At 52.1% G+C, this 18,217-nt stretch overlaps 1 protein-coding gene across 2 annotated transcripts in view; it reads left to right on the top strand.

The window, feature by feature from the left end:
* Positions 1 to 360: 360 nt before the first annotated feature.
* L3MBTL1 (L3MBTL histone methyl-lysine binding protein 1) overlaps positions 361 to 18,217 on the top strand; it is a 30,959-nt gene continuing 13,102 nt past the window's right edge. For both annotated transcript variants that reach the window (XM_043479944.1, XM_043479945.1), the window contains exons 1-13: positions 361 to 393; positions 6,855 to 7,000; positions 7,174 to 7,400; positions 7,734 to 7,875; positions 8,173 to 8,323; positions 8,485 to 8,617; positions 9,210 to 9,294; positions 13,041 to 13,129; positions 13,617 to 13,721; positions 14,562 to 14,697; positions 15,037 to 15,128; positions 16,579 to 16,730; positions 17,342 to 17,418. In XM_043479944.1, the coding sequence (XP_043335879.1) occupies positions 6,865 to 7,000; positions 7,174 to 7,400; positions 7,734 to 7,875; positions 8,173 to 8,323; positions 8,485 to 8,617; positions 9,210 to 9,294; positions 13,041 to 13,129; positions 13,617 to 13,721; positions 14,562 to 14,697; positions 15,037 to 15,128; positions 16,579 to 16,730; positions 17,342 to 17,418 (1,525 nt within the window). In that variant the 5' untranslated portion in view covers positions 361 to 393; positions 6,855 to 6,864. The remainder of the gene's footprint in view (positions 394 to 6,854; positions 7,001 to 7,173; positions 7,401 to 7,733; positions 7,876 to 8,172; positions 8,324 to 8,484; positions 8,618 to 9,209; positions 9,295 to 13,040; positions 13,130 to 13,616; positions 13,722 to 14,561; positions 14,698 to 15,036; positions 15,129 to 16,578; positions 16,731 to 17,341; positions 17,419 to 18,217) is intronic.

Raw genomic sequence — 18,217 nt, forward strand, 5'->3', positions numbered from 1 at the left:
GGAAAGGCGTTGGACAGCGAAGCGACCCAGCTGGGGTGCGCGCGGGGAGCGCAACCTCGCTTTTTGTCACTGACCACTCAGTTCAGGGCCCACCAGGCTCTCCCGGCTCCGTGGTCCCCATTGCGTGCTGTAAGGTAAGGAGTTGGGGACCGGAAGAATCTCGACCCGCCTCGCCCGCGCAGCAATCCAACCCCGGGGCTAAAGGACACTAGGCCCACGCAGCTGTGGCCTGGCCAGAGGGCCCCCGGCCCGCGCTCCCCAAACCTGCTCTGCGCGCGGTTTGCGCCCCGCGTCCTGCGGGAAGGCGGGCCCGCCCCCCTGTGCGCGCAGGCGCGCGCCGCGCGGGGCTCGGACCGCAGCTCGGCGCTGGGCGGCCGCACGCGGGCCTTGCAGGTAGGGACCCGGGGGTACGAGGCTCCGCGGCGCCCGGCCCCGCCCCGCACGGCAGTTATGGGGCTTGGGGCCCCCGGGCATTGCTCCTCCCGAGCGTGAGGCGGGGTGCACGGGTCCAGGAGGAGGCTTGGGGAGCTGGCGTGCAAGGGGACCTGGGCGGTCGCGGGGCTTGAGGGCGAGGCGAGCGCGTCCACTGTGCTGCCGCTGGAGGCGATCCAGAGGGTGGAGAGGGAGGCGGCTTGGTTTTTAGAGAAATGCAATCAATTAAGAGTTGTTCATTAATAAAGAGAGGGCGTGGAGGGCTGGGGTTTGGTTTTCTTAGGAAATGGGTCATTTGGCAAACTTTCTCTTTCCTACCATTAATTTCCAATTTTTATAACGGAAAATTGAATTATTATTATTATTTTGCCATAAAGGGGAAGAATAAAAAAGAATTCCGCCATTTTGGCGTTTTAAAAAGTAACCGTTCTGCGGGGCTGGCGGATCGGTGACCGCCCCGCCCGCCGTCGTCTACACCAGTCCCGGGAGGACTCGGAAGGCGGGCGGCGGTCCCAACCCTGGAGCCCGCATCCATCCCTCCCGCGTTCCAGCCGCAGCTGCAGCGGGGGGGGGGGCGGGGCCGAGGCCCCAAGTTTGAGGCGCTCAGTGTTGCTAGGGCTCTGAGTGTGTGTCAGGGGTTATCTGTCTGGAGCGATAGCGCCCCACCTTCCACACCTAGAGTGAGAGTATTTATTGAGCGTCTGTTGTATACGAGGCCTTGATGGGCAAGAGGTAGGGGAAATCTTGGCAGACAGACCAAGAGAAAATAAACACGGACACATTCACTCAATAAATATTTATTGAACACCTGCTATGTGTCAGACACCAATTTGGGTTGGGGATCCAACAACTGTTTTAGGCCGGGTTCTCTGGAAACAAGACTCTGAGGTTTAAGTGTAGATGTATTAGGGTGCCCTTGGTGTTATCCACCTGCAGGAGAGGGAAGACAGCAGGGCAGTTGGGTGGACGACGTTGAACTGCTGATGTAGTCTTAACAGAGGCCTCCGTCAGTCCCAAAGGAAGTTCTGGAGGGGAGATGGCTCTGCTGAAATGCCCCAGATGGAGGCAAGGGGGCGAGGCCTTTATACCTCGGGTCCAGGAGAGGGCACTTGGGCGAGGCAGCTCCCCTGGCTGAGGGCAATTCAGAAAGGAGATGATAGCTGAGGGCTGCCAGTGACAGCCTTCACTGTATCCCCTCCTCTTCTAGCCTCTGAGAGACACAGAGGAGGAAATAGTACTCTAGCCCCTAGGGCAAGAATGTCTAAGCCATTTATAGGTTTCAGAAATTTGTGTTTCTTGTGTTATTGACCACTCTTTACTCCCACCTTTTTTTCTTTCTTTTTAAAAATATTTACTTTTTCGGTTGCACCAGGTTTTAGTTGCGGCACGCAGGGTCTTTAGCTGGGGCATGTGAACTCTTTAGTTGCAGCTGTGTGGGATCTAGTTCCCTGACCAGTGCTCAAACCCCGGCCTCCTGCATTAGGAGCATGGAGTCTTAGCCACTGGGCCATCAGGGAAGTCCCCCCATCTTTCATTCATTCATTCACTGACTATTTGTGAGTGCAGTCTCTGGATCAGGCTCTTTAATGCTTTGTTCTGTCTCGTGGAAGAGAGACAAGTCAATGCATAGATAGACTGTGATGAAGTAGAGCAGAGCAGAGAGAGCTGTGTGTTAACTTTGTTTGGGGGGGACATGGATTCTGGGCCTCTCAGAAAAGAGGTATCACTCAAGCTGGATCTTGAAGGATCATCAAGAATTTCCCAGACATAGGGATGTGAAAATGGACCAAGCAGAAGAATCAGCACGTGCAGAGGCCACAAAAGTGGTGCTCTGAAGGTGTGACCAGACTGCAGAGGGGGAGTGGATGGATTCCTGGTATCTGGCTCAGGCCTGGGAGCCATGTCAGATTGGTGGTGCTGCTTTGTGGACCTAGTGGGACAAAGCTTATGAAAATGTGTGAGCTGCAAATTTGGGGGTTGGCAGTGGTAGAGGATGGAAAAGGCAATGGCACCCCACTCCAGTACTCTTGCCTGGAAAATCCCGTGGACGGAGGAGCCTGGTAGGCTGCAGTCCATCGGGTCACTACGAGTCGGACATGACTGAGCGACTTCACTTTCACTTTTCACTTTCACACATTGGAGAAGGAAATGGCAACCCACTCCAGTGTTCTCGCCTTGAGAATTCCAGGGACGGGGGAGCCTGGTGGGCTGCCGTCTATGGTGTCGCACAGAGTCGGACACAACTGAAGTGACTTAGCAGCAGCAGTGGTAGAGGAGAAGTACATTCAAATCACAGAGAAAGTAGTTCCCAGGTCTCAGGAAAAGCTAACGGTCTAGCTGGGGAAAAACACAGTTGGTGCTGCTAGCCAGGAACCCAGAGCCACATGTAGTGGGTCTCAAACATCACAGGTGCCCTGGAGCCTCTCCCCTCCTGTGTTGTCAAGGACTTGTCTTCTAGAATTATTCTTTTTCCCCTGCTCTGTCAGTTTCTCCCTCTATAGGCTTATTTCCATCAGTTACAAACAGGCTGCATAGCATCTTCTATTTAAAAAAGCAAAATGGGGGACTTCCCAGGTAGTCCAGTGGGTAAGACTCCGAGCTCCCAATGCAGGGGACCTGGGTTCGATTTATGGTCAGGGAACTAGATCCCACATGCTGCAACTAAGACTGAAGATCCTGCATGCCACAACTTAGACCTGGCACAGTCAAATAAATTAATTAAAATTTTTAAAAATAGTCTTAAAAAAGCAAGATGGAGACTTCCCTGGTGATCCCAATGCAGGGGACCTGGGTTCCATCTCTGGTCAGGCTCTTTAATGTAGATCCCACATGCTACAACTAAGACTGAAGATCCTGCATGCCACAACTTAGACCTGGCACAGTCAAGTAAGTAAATTAATTAAAATTTTAAAAAGTAGTCTTAAAAAAGAACAATGGAGACTTCCCTGGTCCCAGTGCAGCGGACCTGGGTTCCATCTCTGGTCAGGGAACTAGATCCCACATGCTGCAACTAAATAAATAAATATTAAAAAGCAAAACAGGGCTTTCCTGGTGGCTCAGCGGTAAAGAATCTGCCTGCCAATGCAGAAGACAAGGGTTTGATCCCTGGTCTGGAAAGATCCCACATGCTGCAGGGCAACTAAACCTGTGTACCACAACTACTGAGCCTGTGCCCTGGAGCCCCAAAGCCACAACTTCTGAAGCTCCCAGAACTAGAGTCTGCGCTCTGCAGTGAGAGAAGAGAAGGGAAGTGGCAGCGCAGACCCCCAACACTGCAATGAGAAGCCGGGACACCGCACCGAGAGTAGCTCCCACTTGCCATAACTAGAGAAAAGTCCGAAGCAACAAAGCCCAAGCCCAGCAATAAATAAGTAAATAAAACTTTAAAATAAATACATAAATAAAAAGCAAAACCAACACCCCTTCCTTGAGAACTCATCACTCTCCAAATATTATCCCCCACATCAATGTTCTTTGTATCACAACTCCTGGAAAGAGCTGTTAGTCTCCACTTCCTTTTCTCCCATCCCCCGGCAAGGACCAGTTCTTACTGTCAGTTTCCCCACTAGCATGCAGACTCAACAGAGGCCTTTGTGTCTTCTGTTCACTACAAATTGCATAGAAAAGTGCCTGATACATATTAGATGCTCAATAAATACTGAACTAATTGATGATTTCTCTCTGGAACCCACTCTGATCAGGTTTTTATGTCCACAGCTCCTCTGAAATGGTGCTTGTCAAGATTTCTCATGATTGCCTTATTGCTAAAATGCTCAGCTCTCTGCCCTCATCTGACTTGATCTGCTAGTGGTATTAACACCATTGAGCAGCCCCACTTTCTAGAAACTTCCCTCCAGAAGCTCAGATGCTTCTGGATATTCTTTCATCTCATTGCAGGCTCTTTCTCAGTCTCTGGCTAGATCTTCCTCTTCCCAACCTATTTTGATGAGCTCCAAGGTCCCCACCATTTTCTTTATACCCAGTTTTATGATTTTTCCCTGCCATCTGTACAGGATGGTTTTTAAATTTACATCTCCAGCCTCCACTTTATCCCTTACTTCTAGAATGTAGGCTCCATAAGAGGAGTTTCTCTTGTTTGAGACTATTCCCACAGCACAAAAGGAGGATGCTGACTCCCAGTTGGTCCACCAGTGTCTGCTGGGAAAAGGACAGAAACCTGAACAGAAGGGAAGTTCTCTCAACCACCTTTCCTTAATAGACCTTGAGACAGAATGGAATTCTTTCAGGAGTAACCACATTCACTCCTAATGACTGCCAATGTTTTGAATAAAAAGATTGTTTAAAAGAACTTAAAATGGTACAACTATGTCAGCTGTGCAAAGCAAAATAATTTTAATTTAGAGAATACTATTTTATAATTTTTTTAAAGGGGAAGTAGTAGGGAGAACAAACCATGTGTGTGTGTGTGCGCACGCATGCATGCATGCAGACGCACTCAGTGGTGTCCAACTCTTTGGGACCCCATAGACTGCAGCCCACCAGGCTCCTCTGTCCATGGGATTTCCCAGGCAAAAATACTGGAGTGGGTTGCCATTTCCTCCTCCAGGGGATCTTCCTGACCCAGGAATTGAACCCATGTCTTTTGCCTATTTCTCCTGCATTGGCAAGCAGGTGCTTTACCGCTTGAGCCACTTGAGAAGGGGGAACAAACCTTGGGTTTTTGTTTGTTTGTGCCATGCTGAGCAGCTTGTGGATCTTAGTTCCCTGACCAGAGATTGAACCTGGGCCCATGGCAGTGAAAGCACTGAGTTCTAACTGCTGGACCACCAGGGAAGTCCCCAAACTTTGGTTTGAATGTTGCTTTAATTAATCAGGTTATATCTCTAAGCCTTTGCCTACTTGAATATTCACTCTATATATACTATATGGGGTGTCCTGTGTATTTTATTTTAGGGAGGAAAAGCTGAAAGATATATCAGTGACAAGAATGGATGGAGGGAGGAGTGGAGGGTGGGAAAGACAGCAACCATTACAAGCTGATTTTCCCATTTTTACTGGAGCTGCCAAGCTCCTCAAAATTTCTGTTCAGAGGGAATGAGTTGGTTTTTGTTGAAGGCCTGCTAGTATCAAGACTTTACATATTTTTTCCACTTAATCTTCATCAGAGCCCTTTAAGATAAATACCATTATCCCCTTCATTTTACACATGAGGAAACTGAGGCTCAACGACAGAAAGCTACTTACTCAGAATCACAGGCGTTTAAGGGGGGATCTGAGATTCAAACTGACTTAAGTCTAACTTAAGCCTGCACCTATGTTCTTTCCTTTAACATATATGCCAGAAGCCATTGTCAAGCCCTACTGACATCTTAAAGCAACCAAATATCACTTACTCATACACTGCTTTTTTTTTTTTTGGCTATGCCTCTCGGCATGCAGAATCTTAGTTCCACAACCAGGGATCGAACACGGATCCCTAGCAGTGGAAGCACAGGGAATTCCCTATACTGTTTTTTATTAACAAGTTCAAATTAGTGAAATCCAACACAGCACCTGCTGCATGCCAGCATATTTAAGGAGTTAAGTAAATGATAGATATTAAGTATATTTGTTATGTCACTAGGTCTTTTTTCCCATATATGTACGTGTTCGACCCTTTATTAAAGGGTCTGCCTTTGCTTTATTAAAGCAAAATCTTGCACTGCCTGCATTCTCATACATTACCCCTTTGCTCTTCAGATGATGGGGTTTTTATGTTTTTTGTTTTGTTTTTGTATGTGTGTGTTTGGCTGGGTTTTTTGTTTGTTTTTTTTTTTCTTTTTTTTTTTGCATGTGGGATCTTAGTTCCCCCAACCAAGGATCAAACCTGTGCCCCCTGCAGTGGAAACTTGGAGTCCTAACCACTGGGCCACCAGAGAAGTCCCCTCAACAGATGTTTGAGTGCCCACTCTTTGCTTGGAGTTGGAGGGAGTGGTGGGCAGGAGGCATAAAAGAACACTATCAGGAAAGATCATCTCCCAGGAAAATGACCTGTATGATTGAAGGAGAATCTGGTACTTGAGGGTTCTGAATTCCCAGAGGGAGAAGGGAGTGATTCTACTGGGGATGGAGGTGGAGGTTGAGAAAGAGGGGAGTTTGGACTTGGCCTAGGCTGTGCCATGAGATAGCTGACCAGGTAGAACCTTGGCCGGAGACACTCCCCGAGACTCCCTAGAGAGTGCACAGCAGTTTACAAAGCATCTTCACACATGCCCATCTTACAGGGACTGGGGGGAGGAGCAGCGTCTGGCCAGAGCTCTCACCTGGGTGACCTGGATAGAGCCAGGAGCCAAACTTTATGCTGGGCTCCTAAAACACCTTACTCCCCTCATGGCTGAGACTTTTCTCTGAGGGTCGGCACCTCCTCCTCATGGAGGGCCCCTACCTCCCTGATCCCCTTGGGGGCTGTGTTCCATTTGTAGGCCTACCAGGATGGAGGGGCATGCTGAAATGGAGATGCTGAGGACACTGAAGGGACCTTCCACAGGGGAGGTCAGCGTGCACCTGGTGGCCAGAGATAACCCAGGCTCCGGCTCTCACCTGCCCGCTGCTGCCTTTATCATTCCAGGTGGGCCGAGCCAGGGGTCTGGGGGAACAGGAGCATCCACATCCATGCCCAAGCAGATGTGGGTCCTGGGGAGGAGACGATACTTTTCACCTGCCCCCACACTTGCATGGCAGGGTTGGGGCAGGGTCGTCAGGCTTCACCTGTGTCGTGTCTGTCCGTGTATCTGTTCGCAGCCAGCTCGGCCGCCCTGGGTCTGCCCAGCAGTGCCCTGGATGCGTCCTGCTTTCCGCGGGAGCCGATCCACGTGGGCACCCCGGAGCGAGCGGCCGGCAGCGTACCTGTCACAGCCACGGTTCTCCCGCAGTTGAGCACGGGGCCAGCGGGCAGCCCCAGCGCTAGCACAGTGCGGCTCCTGGAGTGGACCGAAGCCGCGGCCCCGCCTTCGGGGAGTGGCCTGCGGGTCAGTAGCTGTGGGGATTGGAGGGGTCCCGCGAGCCGCCGCTGTGGGGCGGGGCCTGCGGGCCCGGAGGCGGGGCCAGAGGCGGAAGGGGGGGAAGCTGGCCGAGAGGGAGGATTCTGGGGGCGGGGCTTAAGGTGAGGGACTCTGGGGGCGGGGCTTGAAGTGCTGCGCTCCCAAGAGGAGACAGTTGGGAGGTTCTAGGGCCTGTCTTACGGTGAATGAGCCTTGGAGGCTTGGCTTGTAGTGTGGCAGCGGGAGAGGGGACCATGCTGACTGGGGGTGGGTCAAGGGCCAGTCCAGGAGTTGTGCCCCTCTGACCCTCCCGCGCTACAGTTCCGGATAAGCGAGTACGCGCCGCCGAACATGGTGGGAGCAGAGCAACCCCCAAGCCCAGAGCTGCGGCGGGAAGGCGTGGCCGAGTACGAAGATGGCGAGGCCCCGGCGAGGGGTGGCGGCGCGGACCCGCAACAGCTGGGTAGGAGCCTCAGGCCCGCAGCTGGGCCCCTGCGGAGGCTGGGAGAGTCCCGAACTCGCAGGGGAGCCGAAGCCAGAGGCGTGGCCCGAAGGGGCGTGGCCCGGGTCCCGGCGGGTGTGCCCGGGCCGGCGTGTTGGTCTTAGGGCGGAGAAGGCTCTGGCGAGGGAGGCAGGGCTGTCCAGTGGGAAAAGTGGGGAACAGGACCGAGGTGGAGGCCCAGAGTGGGCTCCGAGATGGGCGGAGCCTGAGTGTGGATGTGTTGGGTGGGCGTTCTGAGGTGCCTTTGGTCTCCCCCAGCGGGCCTCCCCCAGGACCCTCCAGAAGGTCCGCCTCAAGACCCACCAGAGGATGATGGCACCTGCCCGTGCCAGGCTTGTGGGCCTCAGCAAGGCGCTGGTCCAGATCCTAGTTCCTGCAATGATGGCTGCCCTCAGCGCTTCCAGGAGCGGTAAGCCGGAAGGAATTAAGCCCCACTTCTCTGCCTTCTCCCGCCCCAAAGCCCCTTTGGGGCTTCTCTGGCCCCGAGGCCCCTGCTCCTGTTCTGAGCTTTGAAGGGAGGTGGATGGTGCAGGGTGGGTGGTTCCTTCCCTCAGGCTGCCCGTCCCTCAGGTCAGTCATAGTGGAGAACTCCTCAGGCCAGAACAACTGCACCAGCGCTTCTGAGCTCCTCAAACCCGTGAAGAAGAGGAAGCGCAGGGAATATCAGAGCCCATCTGAGGAGGAGTCTGAGCCAGAGGCCATGGTAGGAGGCGGACAGCTGGGAGGGCAGGGGAGGCTGGAGGCTATACCTCAATTCTTACCAGCCCCTCCATTAATCCAGATGGTGGGGCTGGGCCACAGAAGACACATAGTAACTCACTCATCATACTTTGGGGTCCTTTCTGGAGTCAGATCGTGGACTTGGTTCCAGGGAAATAAATAAACCCCTTTCCTGTTTTTCTAGAGCCCCCACCTCAGTTTAGTGGCGGGTCTGTCATGGTGACATGAACCAGCACCCAAGCAGGTGTGCAGGCAAATGGACAGATTCCTCAGTGGGGCCCCAGCTCTGGGCTAGAGGCCATGGAGCGCAGGGCAGGTATTCATGTCCTCAGTTTCCCCACCTGGGAATGAGGAGAACTGTAATCAGGCTGTGTAAACTAGGGGGTATGAGACTGTGCCCATGTGGTAAAGGGTTGTCTACCAGAGCTGTGTTCCTGCTGGTAGCCTAGAAGAATATCCACCCGTTGGGAGCAGAACACCGTGTGACCAGAGAGCTAGGCCTGGATCAGGAATAGAGATAGGGGCTTCACGCCAACTCACAAAGACAGGAAGCTGGGATCTGTTGCCTTCTACAGGAGAAGCAAGAAGGAGGAAAGGATCCAGAGGGACAAGCTACCACTAACACCCCAGAAAGTGAGGAATGGAACAGCAGCCAGCCTGGTATGGTAGCCTGTGTATACATATTCATGAGCCGTGTGTGTACCCCTTTGGAGGTGTGAAGCTGGGAGTGCAGGTTACCATTGTGATGGTGTATTGTACATATATAGATGACCATAAGTTAGTAATGTGTGCGTGTGTGACAGAGCGTGTGTGTTTTTGGTTTGTGCCATGGTATATGTATCTTCTTGAGGCTTATATCATGTGTTTGTTTATCCTCTGTTATCCAGTGACTTAGCAGCAATAGCAGCAGCATCCAGTTGTGAGTAGGCCTCATAATATCCAAAGACTTGAGCACACTTTAATGGCACCACATGGTATTGCTTCCCTGTGCTGGTGTGGGCAAGTCCATACTGGTCATTGGTCTGACCTTGCTATTTGGGCCTCCATTCTAATCCTTTGGTTCCAAGAAAAATGGAACAAAGATCATTAATAGCCAGCTGTGGCCCTCAGACCTTCTGCATTACCATCTCCACTTGCCATGACAGCAGCCAATTGGAGCCAAGTAGAGTTTATCAAACTCACCCAGAGACTGAAGCAATGTCTCGCTGCCTCCCTCAAAACTGAATCTCTTCTACTAGTCATTATATCCCTGGTCCTTAGCCCAGAGGCTGGTGTGGAGTACACTCTCAATAAATGTTTGTTCAGTGGATGAATAAATGAGTTGTATGTCAGTGCTTCCTCTTGGACCATGGGTTAGTTGCATGAGTTACTGTCTTTCCTGTTCCTTAGAGAGCCAGAGAGTGCGGTCAGTTTTAGGACATCTTTCTCCCTTATGAACCCATTGCCAGTCAGAGGAGCCTGATCTGTGTCCAGGGCTTCAAACTCTATAGTACCTATTCTATATTCTGCCTATCTTAGCCAAATCATATTTTCATGGCTCTCTTTCTCACCCAAGGCTGTCACATCAGAAGTCAAAGTCTTAGCGCTCATTAGTTTTTGTCCTCTTTTAATTAATTAATTATTTGGCTGTACCAGGTCTTTGTTGTGGCACGAAGGATTTTGATCTTCATTGTGGCATGTGGGCTCTTTAGTCGAGGCATGCAAATTCTTAGTTAAGGCATGTGGGGATCTAGTTCCCTCCCCAGGGATCAAACCCAGGCCCCCTGCTTTGGGAGAATGGAGTCTTAGCCACTGGACCACCAGGAATGTTCTGGTTTATGTCCTCTTAAGTCTTAAATAGAGGCTGCTGCTGCTGCTGCTGCTAAGTCACTTCAGTTGTGTCCGACTCTGTGCAACCCCATAGACGGCAGCCTGATGGGCTCCCCTGTCCCTGGGATTCTCCAGGCAAGAACACTGGGGTGGTTTGCCATTTCCTTCTCCAATGCATGAAAGTGAAAAGTGAAAGTGAAGTCGCTCAGTCGTGTCCGACTCTTAGCAACCGCATGGACCGCAGCCTACCATGCTCCTCCGTCCATAGGATTTCCCAGGCAAGAGTACTGGAGTGGGGTGCCATTGCCTTCTCCGTAAATAGAGGCAGGAGCTAATATATCTAACTATATTGTATATATCTAACTATAGATATATAGATATATTGGCTCCACTGCTCTGTCTTTCTTAAGAAAGTACATTCTTAAACAAGCATTTTTTCTGCTGGATCCTGTTGACCAGGTTGAAGTTATCTTTTGATTTGTACATTTCACCATCTCAACTGTGAACATTAATGTGTGGCATTAGTTTCTGGATATTTTCTCCTTTCTGCCTTTTTTCAAGGGAAGAAACCTTGTCAGTGGACAGAAGTTTGCTCTTATGGCTAAAATCTTTTCCCACTCATTTTGGGGATCTTTTGACAGAAGAATCTGGGAGTAGGAGTGGGACGGCAGGGCTGCTCGTGTGTCCTATGTGTGCAGAGAATCTGTGTCTAACGTATCCATTTTTTTCTACAGTTAATGCTTTATACATGTTTTTGTAAGAAATAGCTTTCTAATAGTCTTATTGAGTTATAATTCACAAAACATGCAATCTACTCATTTGAGGTATACAATTCAGTGGGTTTTGGTCTATTCATGGAATTGTATAAACATCACCACAATCAATTTTAGAACATTTTCATAACTCTAAAAAGAAACCGTATACCCATTAACTGACATTACCCCCAAACCACGAATTCCCCTCCAGCCTTAGTCAACCACCAGTCTACTTTCTGTATATATGGATTTGCCTATTTTAGACATTTCATATAAATGAGATCATATAGTATGTGGTCCTTTGTGACTGGCTTCTTGCACTTGGCACAGTGTTTTCATAGTTTATCCATGTTGTACCATGTATCAGTATTTCATCCATTTTTATTGCTGAATAATATTCCATCATAGGAAATATCATACTTTATCAACTGATGGGTATGTGTGTTCTTTCCACTTTGAGGCTGTTATGAATAACACTGATATGAACATCTGTGCACAAATTTTGTCTGGCCATAAGTGTTCATTTCTCTTGGGTATGTACATAGGAGTGGAATTGCTGGTTGCTGCGGTAACCATATGTTTAGCCTCTTAAGGAACTGCTAGAATGTTTTCCAAAGTGGCCAAACCACCGTATATTCCCACCAGTAGCATATGAAAGTTCCAATTTATCCACATTCTCACCAAGCCTTGTTATAATTTGTCTTTTTTATTTTTAAAAAGGATTTATTTAGCTGTCCTGACTTTTAAGTGCAGCATATGGGATCTAGTTCCCTGTCCAGGGATCGAACCCAGGTGCCCTGCATTGGGGGCACAGAGTGTTAGCCACTGGACCACCAGAGAAGGCCCTCTGTCTTTTTTATTATAACCATCCTAGTGGGTATGAAGTCATAGCTCTTTGAGGGGGGTTTTTGACTGTCCTGGGTCTGTTGGCTTTCTTTGGTTGCTGCGAGCAGGGGCTACTCTTCTTTGCAGTGCCTGGGCTTCTCATTGCGGTGGTTTCTTGTTTCAGAGCACAGGCTCTGGGCACTAAGACTTCAGTAATTGCAGCTTTCTAGCTCTAGAGAGTATAGGCTTCAGTAGCTGTGGCCCACAGGCTTAGTTGCTCTGGGACGTGTAGAATCTCCCCAGACCAGGAATCTAACCTGTGTCCCCTGCATCAGCGGGTGGGTTCTTAACCACTACGCCACCAGGGAAACCCTCTGTGTGGTCTCTTCTGTTCTTCCTCCTTGCATGTTTTCCTCCCTTTTTTTTCTCTTTTTCCTCTTCTTTCCCAGTGAGCTTAGGTTCAGTCCTCTGGCTCAGGACTTGTCACACAGCTTTGGCCCTCTGTGATTGAGACTTTGTAACCTCTGTTAGTGGGCCCGTAATCCAGAGTGCCTTTGCTGACAATGGTCTAGGAGTGGGGGCCGGGCAATGTAGGCAGAATTTGGTGCAGCCTTACCTGAGACTGAGTCTCACCTGGGCCCTGCGTGTCCGGCACCCCTGTGGCTGAGCGGGATCAGAAGGCAGCATGTGATCACAGATGTTTGTTTTGGAGGTTAAGGTAGAGTTGGGTTGGAGGAACTGAGGAAGGTCGTATTTAAGAAACAACCTAGGACTTTCCTGGTGGCTCTGTTGGTAAAGAATCTGCCTGCAATGCAGGAGACGTGGGTTTGATCCCTGGATCGGGAAGATCCCCAGGAGGAGGAAATAGCAACCCACTCCAGTATTCTTGCCTGGAGAATTCCAGGGACAGAGGAGCCTGGTGGGCTGCAGCCCATGGGGTTGTAAGAGTCAGGAATGGACTTAGCGAGTAAACCACCAACCACCTGAGGGGTCAGCCTGTCTGCCTCCTCCCCACAGCCTCAGAGGAGAAGAAACCAGGCTGGTCGTGGGAATCCTACCTTGAGGAGCAGAAGGCCATCGCTGCCCCTATCAGCCTCTTCCAGGACGTGAGTTGTATACTTCTGTGTTAGAAAGGGCTTGTCTCCCAGTCCAGGGACTCACCTTCAGACTCAGGCCTTCTGCTGCTTTCTCTGTCTGACATGCCTCAAAGGACTGGCAGGATGGAAGGGGGACAGACTGATTAGGGACCCAGAGTAGAGAAGGGCTCACTGTAAGGGGCTTCCTGGGTGGGAAGAAACAGGAGGTGGGACTCAGGCTTACCCATCACTGGGCCTGCAGACTTTTGAATTCTGTTGCCTTTTACTTAATTCTACACACTGACTTGGGTAAGATGAAGCCCTAAAGTCCACTTTTCAAGGGACCTGGAGGCTAGTCTGTCCTGCTTTGGATCCCTGTAGTAAAGTTCCCCAAATAAGTTACCTCTTTGGTAGTGCTGAGCAGGTGGGCCCCAAAGGTAGTTCCTTTGCCCCCAGCCCACTAGGCTAGGATAATGCCAGAGGGGAGCTGGATCCTCTCCTATCTGTGTGTTAACAGTACCAGATGGTCACGCATAACAAGAATGGCTTCAGACCGGGCATGAAGTTGGAAGGCATCGACCCTCAGCACCCGAGCATGTACTTCATCCTCACCGTGGCCGAGGTGAGCTGAGGCTGGCATCCCCATCCTGATGACTCCCCTCAGGATGGACTGAAGGAGTCAGCCAAGGGCATGGAAGGCCTGGATTCAGACAGCATCCAACCTAATAGGGGGTTGAGGCAGAATATGCAGAACACTAAAATACAAACAAAAAGCAGGAGAAGGGTTGAGATGGTGAGGTCACTGAGGAGCAGCACTCCCTGGGGCAGGAATGGTGGCATGAGTCCAACAAGGTCCTTATCCTCTTAGGAGCTCACAGTTGTGTGGGCATCAGCCAGATAAACAGTGATACCCGCCAGGGGTGATGACAGTTGTGTGCAGGGGGCCACTGAAGGGGCAGGAACGGCTTCAGGGGGAAGAGCCTCCATTGCTGAGTCTTGAGAGGTGAGTAGTGTGTCCCAGGCACAAGAGGCAAAGTGAGAAAAAGGCACTGGGCCACGGAACAACACGTTCAAGGGCACCATGTTCAAGGAACCGCCATTGGAAGGCTGAGGTCTGAGCAGTGAGAGAAGGTAGCGGAAGGAAGGGTCCTTGGGGCCCTGAGCTTTAATCAGTGCCTTTAGAATCTGTCCAGGGCTCAAAGGGGCCAGAGGGTGTCTGAGAATATCCTGTCTTGTGCCCAGAGCTCAGGCTCATTAGCACATGAGCTGTGCTCCTTGTAGGATGGGAAGGTGTATGGCAAAGTTCAGGATGCCGGGAAATCTGGGAGGCAGGAGGGGTGAAGGCGGGAACCTTGTAGCAACAGACCCCTGAGACTACCAGGCTGGCCTAGGAGCGGTGCGGGAAGGGAAACAGGGTGTCTGCTGGCATTGGAGTCCCCGTGCTTCCCCCTTACGGGGTCAGGTGTGTGGCTCCCGCCTGCGTCTGCACTTTGATGGGTATTCCGAGTGCCATGACTTCTGGGTCAATGCCAATTCCCCTGACATTCATCCGGCTGGCTGGTTCGAGAAGACGGGGCACAAGCTGCAGCCCCCCAAAGGTAAGGCCTAGCTGGGTTGGTCCCAGTGAGGCAGTGAGCCCCCAGACCTTCCCTCACCCCTTCCCTGTGGTCCCCCCCTTCCCTGTTCCCATTGCACAGCCAGCCTTTCTGCGTCTCATCCTGCTATGACTCGGCCTTAGGGCTTCTGCTCTGCCCTTCCCCTTTGAGAGAAACCCATCCAGGCTGCGTCCTGCATTGGCAGGGGGGTCCCTGGGCAGGTTCCTAAGGGTTGTGGGGTCCTCAGGCCTGCCTGATTCTGCTGCTTCCGTGTGGGGTGCCCTCGCCACAGCCCAGCCTCTGTCTGCACGGCGCTCTGTTCATCCCCCCCGAGGGGCCTAGGTTACAAGGAGGAGGAGTTCAGCTGGAGCCAGTACCTGCGCAGCACAAGAGCCCAGGCTGCCCCCAAACACCTGTTTGTGAGCCAGAGCCACGTGAGTGCCCCCAGGACAGTCACTGCAGCCGGCCAGGGCATCTGAGTCGGCAGACGAGCACTCACCTACGGGTGCTCTCAGCTCAGCTCTGGTCCTCACCGGACGGGAGGGGCCCCCTGGGCAGCTCCAGGGCCAGAGAGGAAAGCAGTTCCGGGTTTCCTCCAGTTCCCCCCCACCCCCCGCCCCCCGCCCCTACTGCTGAAATCCTCTCCTCCACACATCCCCTCTGAGCCTGGACACAGAGGTGTCCTTTCTTGCTTGGGTTTCCCTGCAATTCTTGTTGTCAGGTCCAAATCTTTATTCTGGAAGCGGCTTTTTCCATCCTTTTGAGCAACATTGAGGCTCTCCCATGTGGTCCCAACGCCCTCCTCTTGTCCTTCTGTCTGTTTGAGGCAACTGGCAACTTTATCCCACAGTTAAAGCATCTCCTAATCCCAAACCAGAGGCCTGAGAGATCTAGGGAACTCCCAGTAAACATGTTATTGTTGTCGCTAAATCGTGTCTGACTCTTTGCAACTGCATAGACTGTAGCCCACCAGGCTCCTCTGTTCATGGGATTTCCCAGGCAAGAATACTGGAGTGGGTTGCCATTTCTTTCTCCAGAGGACCGTCCTGACCCAGGGCTCGAACCTGAGTGCCCTGTGTCTCCTGCATTGGCAGGTGGATTCTTTTACCACTGAGCCACCAGGGAAGCCCAGTAAACATGTGACCATCTGGAAAGTCCCGGGTCCCTGTGGGGCAGGGCCTGCCCCATATTATTCAGGCATGGACAGGTACCACCCACCCCAGTCCTGCCCCAGAGACCATACTTACAGGTGACTGGCGGGCTTCTACCAGCTCTTGTGACAGGGGATGCAGATTTTAAGTCAAACTGTTCAAGTCCCGGCCCCACCATTGACCAGCTTTGTGGTCCTGGGCAAGTCACTTAACTTATAAAAATGGAGACGATGATACCCATCTCCCTAGGGTTGTTGTAAAGACTGAGGGAGGTGATGGCTTTTGGAGTTTCTGTCCACCACATGGCAGGTGCCTCCCTGCCGCCTCTCCCCACCCCCTGCCCCACATGTCAGCTCGTCTTTCCCCGCCACCCCTTGGTGGACCCAGCCCCCTCAGCTCAAGCTGGGCCAGGGTTGTCTGGGGAGGGGAGGCTTGTGCTCAGCCTGGCAGGCTCTTTGGGTGAGTGAGTGGCCTCCTGTCAGTGATGCTTCCACAGTGAAGCTTCCTCTGAGCATCCCTCGGAGGCCAGAAGTGCCTGAGGGCTCAGGGCTGGGGGTTCTGATTCTGCCCTGGAGAGACCCTCTTCCTCAGCCTCTTTCTCCCACCCTCTCCCCATGCCCACCCAGCAGAAACACAACCCCAGGGAAACTATTCCTCTTCCTTTGCCAGTGGGTCCTGGGCCAGCACAAGCCAGCCTGGGCCTGGCCGTGGCAGCCCCTCTTCTTGCCCCCAGAGTCCCCCACCCCTGGGCTTCCAGGTGGGCATGAAGCTGGAGGCTGTGGACCGCATGAACCCGTCCCTCGTCTGCGTGGCCAGTGTGACCGACGTGGTGGACGGCCGCTTCCTGGTTCACTTTGACAACTGGGATGACACTTACGACTACTGGTAGTGGGAGGGCCCAGACCTGGCCCCAGGGGGTGGGGGAAGGGGAAGGGGAGGGATGGTGGGCGTGGGATGGGCCAGGTAGCCCTGGCTCAGCCCTGATGTTCATATTGCTCAGGGGACAATTGAGTGCCCTGTGGATCTGATCTACAGGGTCCCAGCCTTTTTGGCACCAGGGACCAGTTTCATGGAAAACAATATTTTCAAGGACTGGAGCTGGGGGGTGGTTTTGGGATCATTCAAGCACATTACATTTATTGTGCACTTTATTTCTATTACATCAGCTCCACCTCAGATCAGCAGGCGTTAGATCCCGGAGGTTGGGGACCCCAGTCTGCATCAGTTAGTAATTATGATGACAATTAAATGTTTCATCTCAAAGTACCAAGGTTAAGATAAGCAGATCCCTGTGACCCATGATTTTCTCTGAGATATTAAGGCGGTGTTAGAATTTTTAGTTACTGTTGGAATTTTCTGACTCCCTCACCAGTCACCAGTCTGACTCTCCCTCAGAAGCGACATGAGGGTGGGCCCTGTCGCCATGATGTCACAGGACAGCGGGCTCCAGGCCTCGAAGTCTCACCTTGAGACAGTGAAGAATTCTTGGGTTTCAGGTGTGATTCCAGCAGCCCCTACATCCACCCGGTGGGCTGGTGCCAGAAGCAAGGAAAGCCCCTCACCCCTCCGCAAGGTGACCCTGCAGCCTGAGCCACCCCCCCTCCCTGGTCCCTTACCAGTGCCTCATTAGCCGGGTCTCTAGGGGCAGGCCGAGGGCGCACGTGTAGCCTGGAGCTTTCGCTTCTTTGCCTGGGAGCTGAGAACCCTTTGATCTTAGGAGAGTCCTGTTCAACCCTGACTCTGTTGAGGCTGAAGGGAAATTCCTGGTCCAGGGGTTAGGACTCTGCCCTTTTACTGCCAGGGTTCAGTCCCTGGTCAGGGAACTAAGATCTCACAGCCAAAAAAAAAAAACGAAAGTTAGATGAGCCCTCTCGGTAAGGGAACAGGAATCCAGAGTGAAGAAAGCGTATCCTTCCCTGTCAGGGTATTACACTGACGCTAGTGATAAAGACCCTGCCTGCCAATGCAGGAGACGTCAGAGAGGCAAGTTTGATCCCTGGGTCAGGAAGATCCCCTGGAGGAAGGCATGGCAAACCCCTCCAGTATTCTTGCCTGGAGAATTCCATGGGCAGAGAAGCCTGATGGGCTTCGGTCCATAGGATCGCAAAGAGCCAGACACGACTGAAGTGACTTAGCACTCAGAACATACATTAGGGGTTCAGATGGGACTGGGGCTGGAGCGAGGCAATAGAGCCAAGGAGAGGACTGGGAGCCAGGGTTCCCAGATAACCAACTAAACTGCTTGCTTCTGCCCGGCACCCCTCCCCTTCAGGAGCCCCCTGCAAGGAGCAGGCTGTGACACAGGGGGATTTCTGTCCACGGGCTCCTGTCCTTTCCACGCCCCCGGTCCTGCTTGGAGGGGAGGAGCTCCC

The sequence above is a fragment of the Cervus canadensis genome, chromosome 10, assembly GCF_019320065.1.
Source record: "Cervus canadensis isolate Bull #8, Minnesota chromosome 10, ASM1932006v1, whole genome shotgun sequence".
Lineage (NCBI taxonomy): Eukaryota > Metazoa > Chordata > Mammalia > Artiodactyla > Cervidae > Cervus > Cervus canadensis.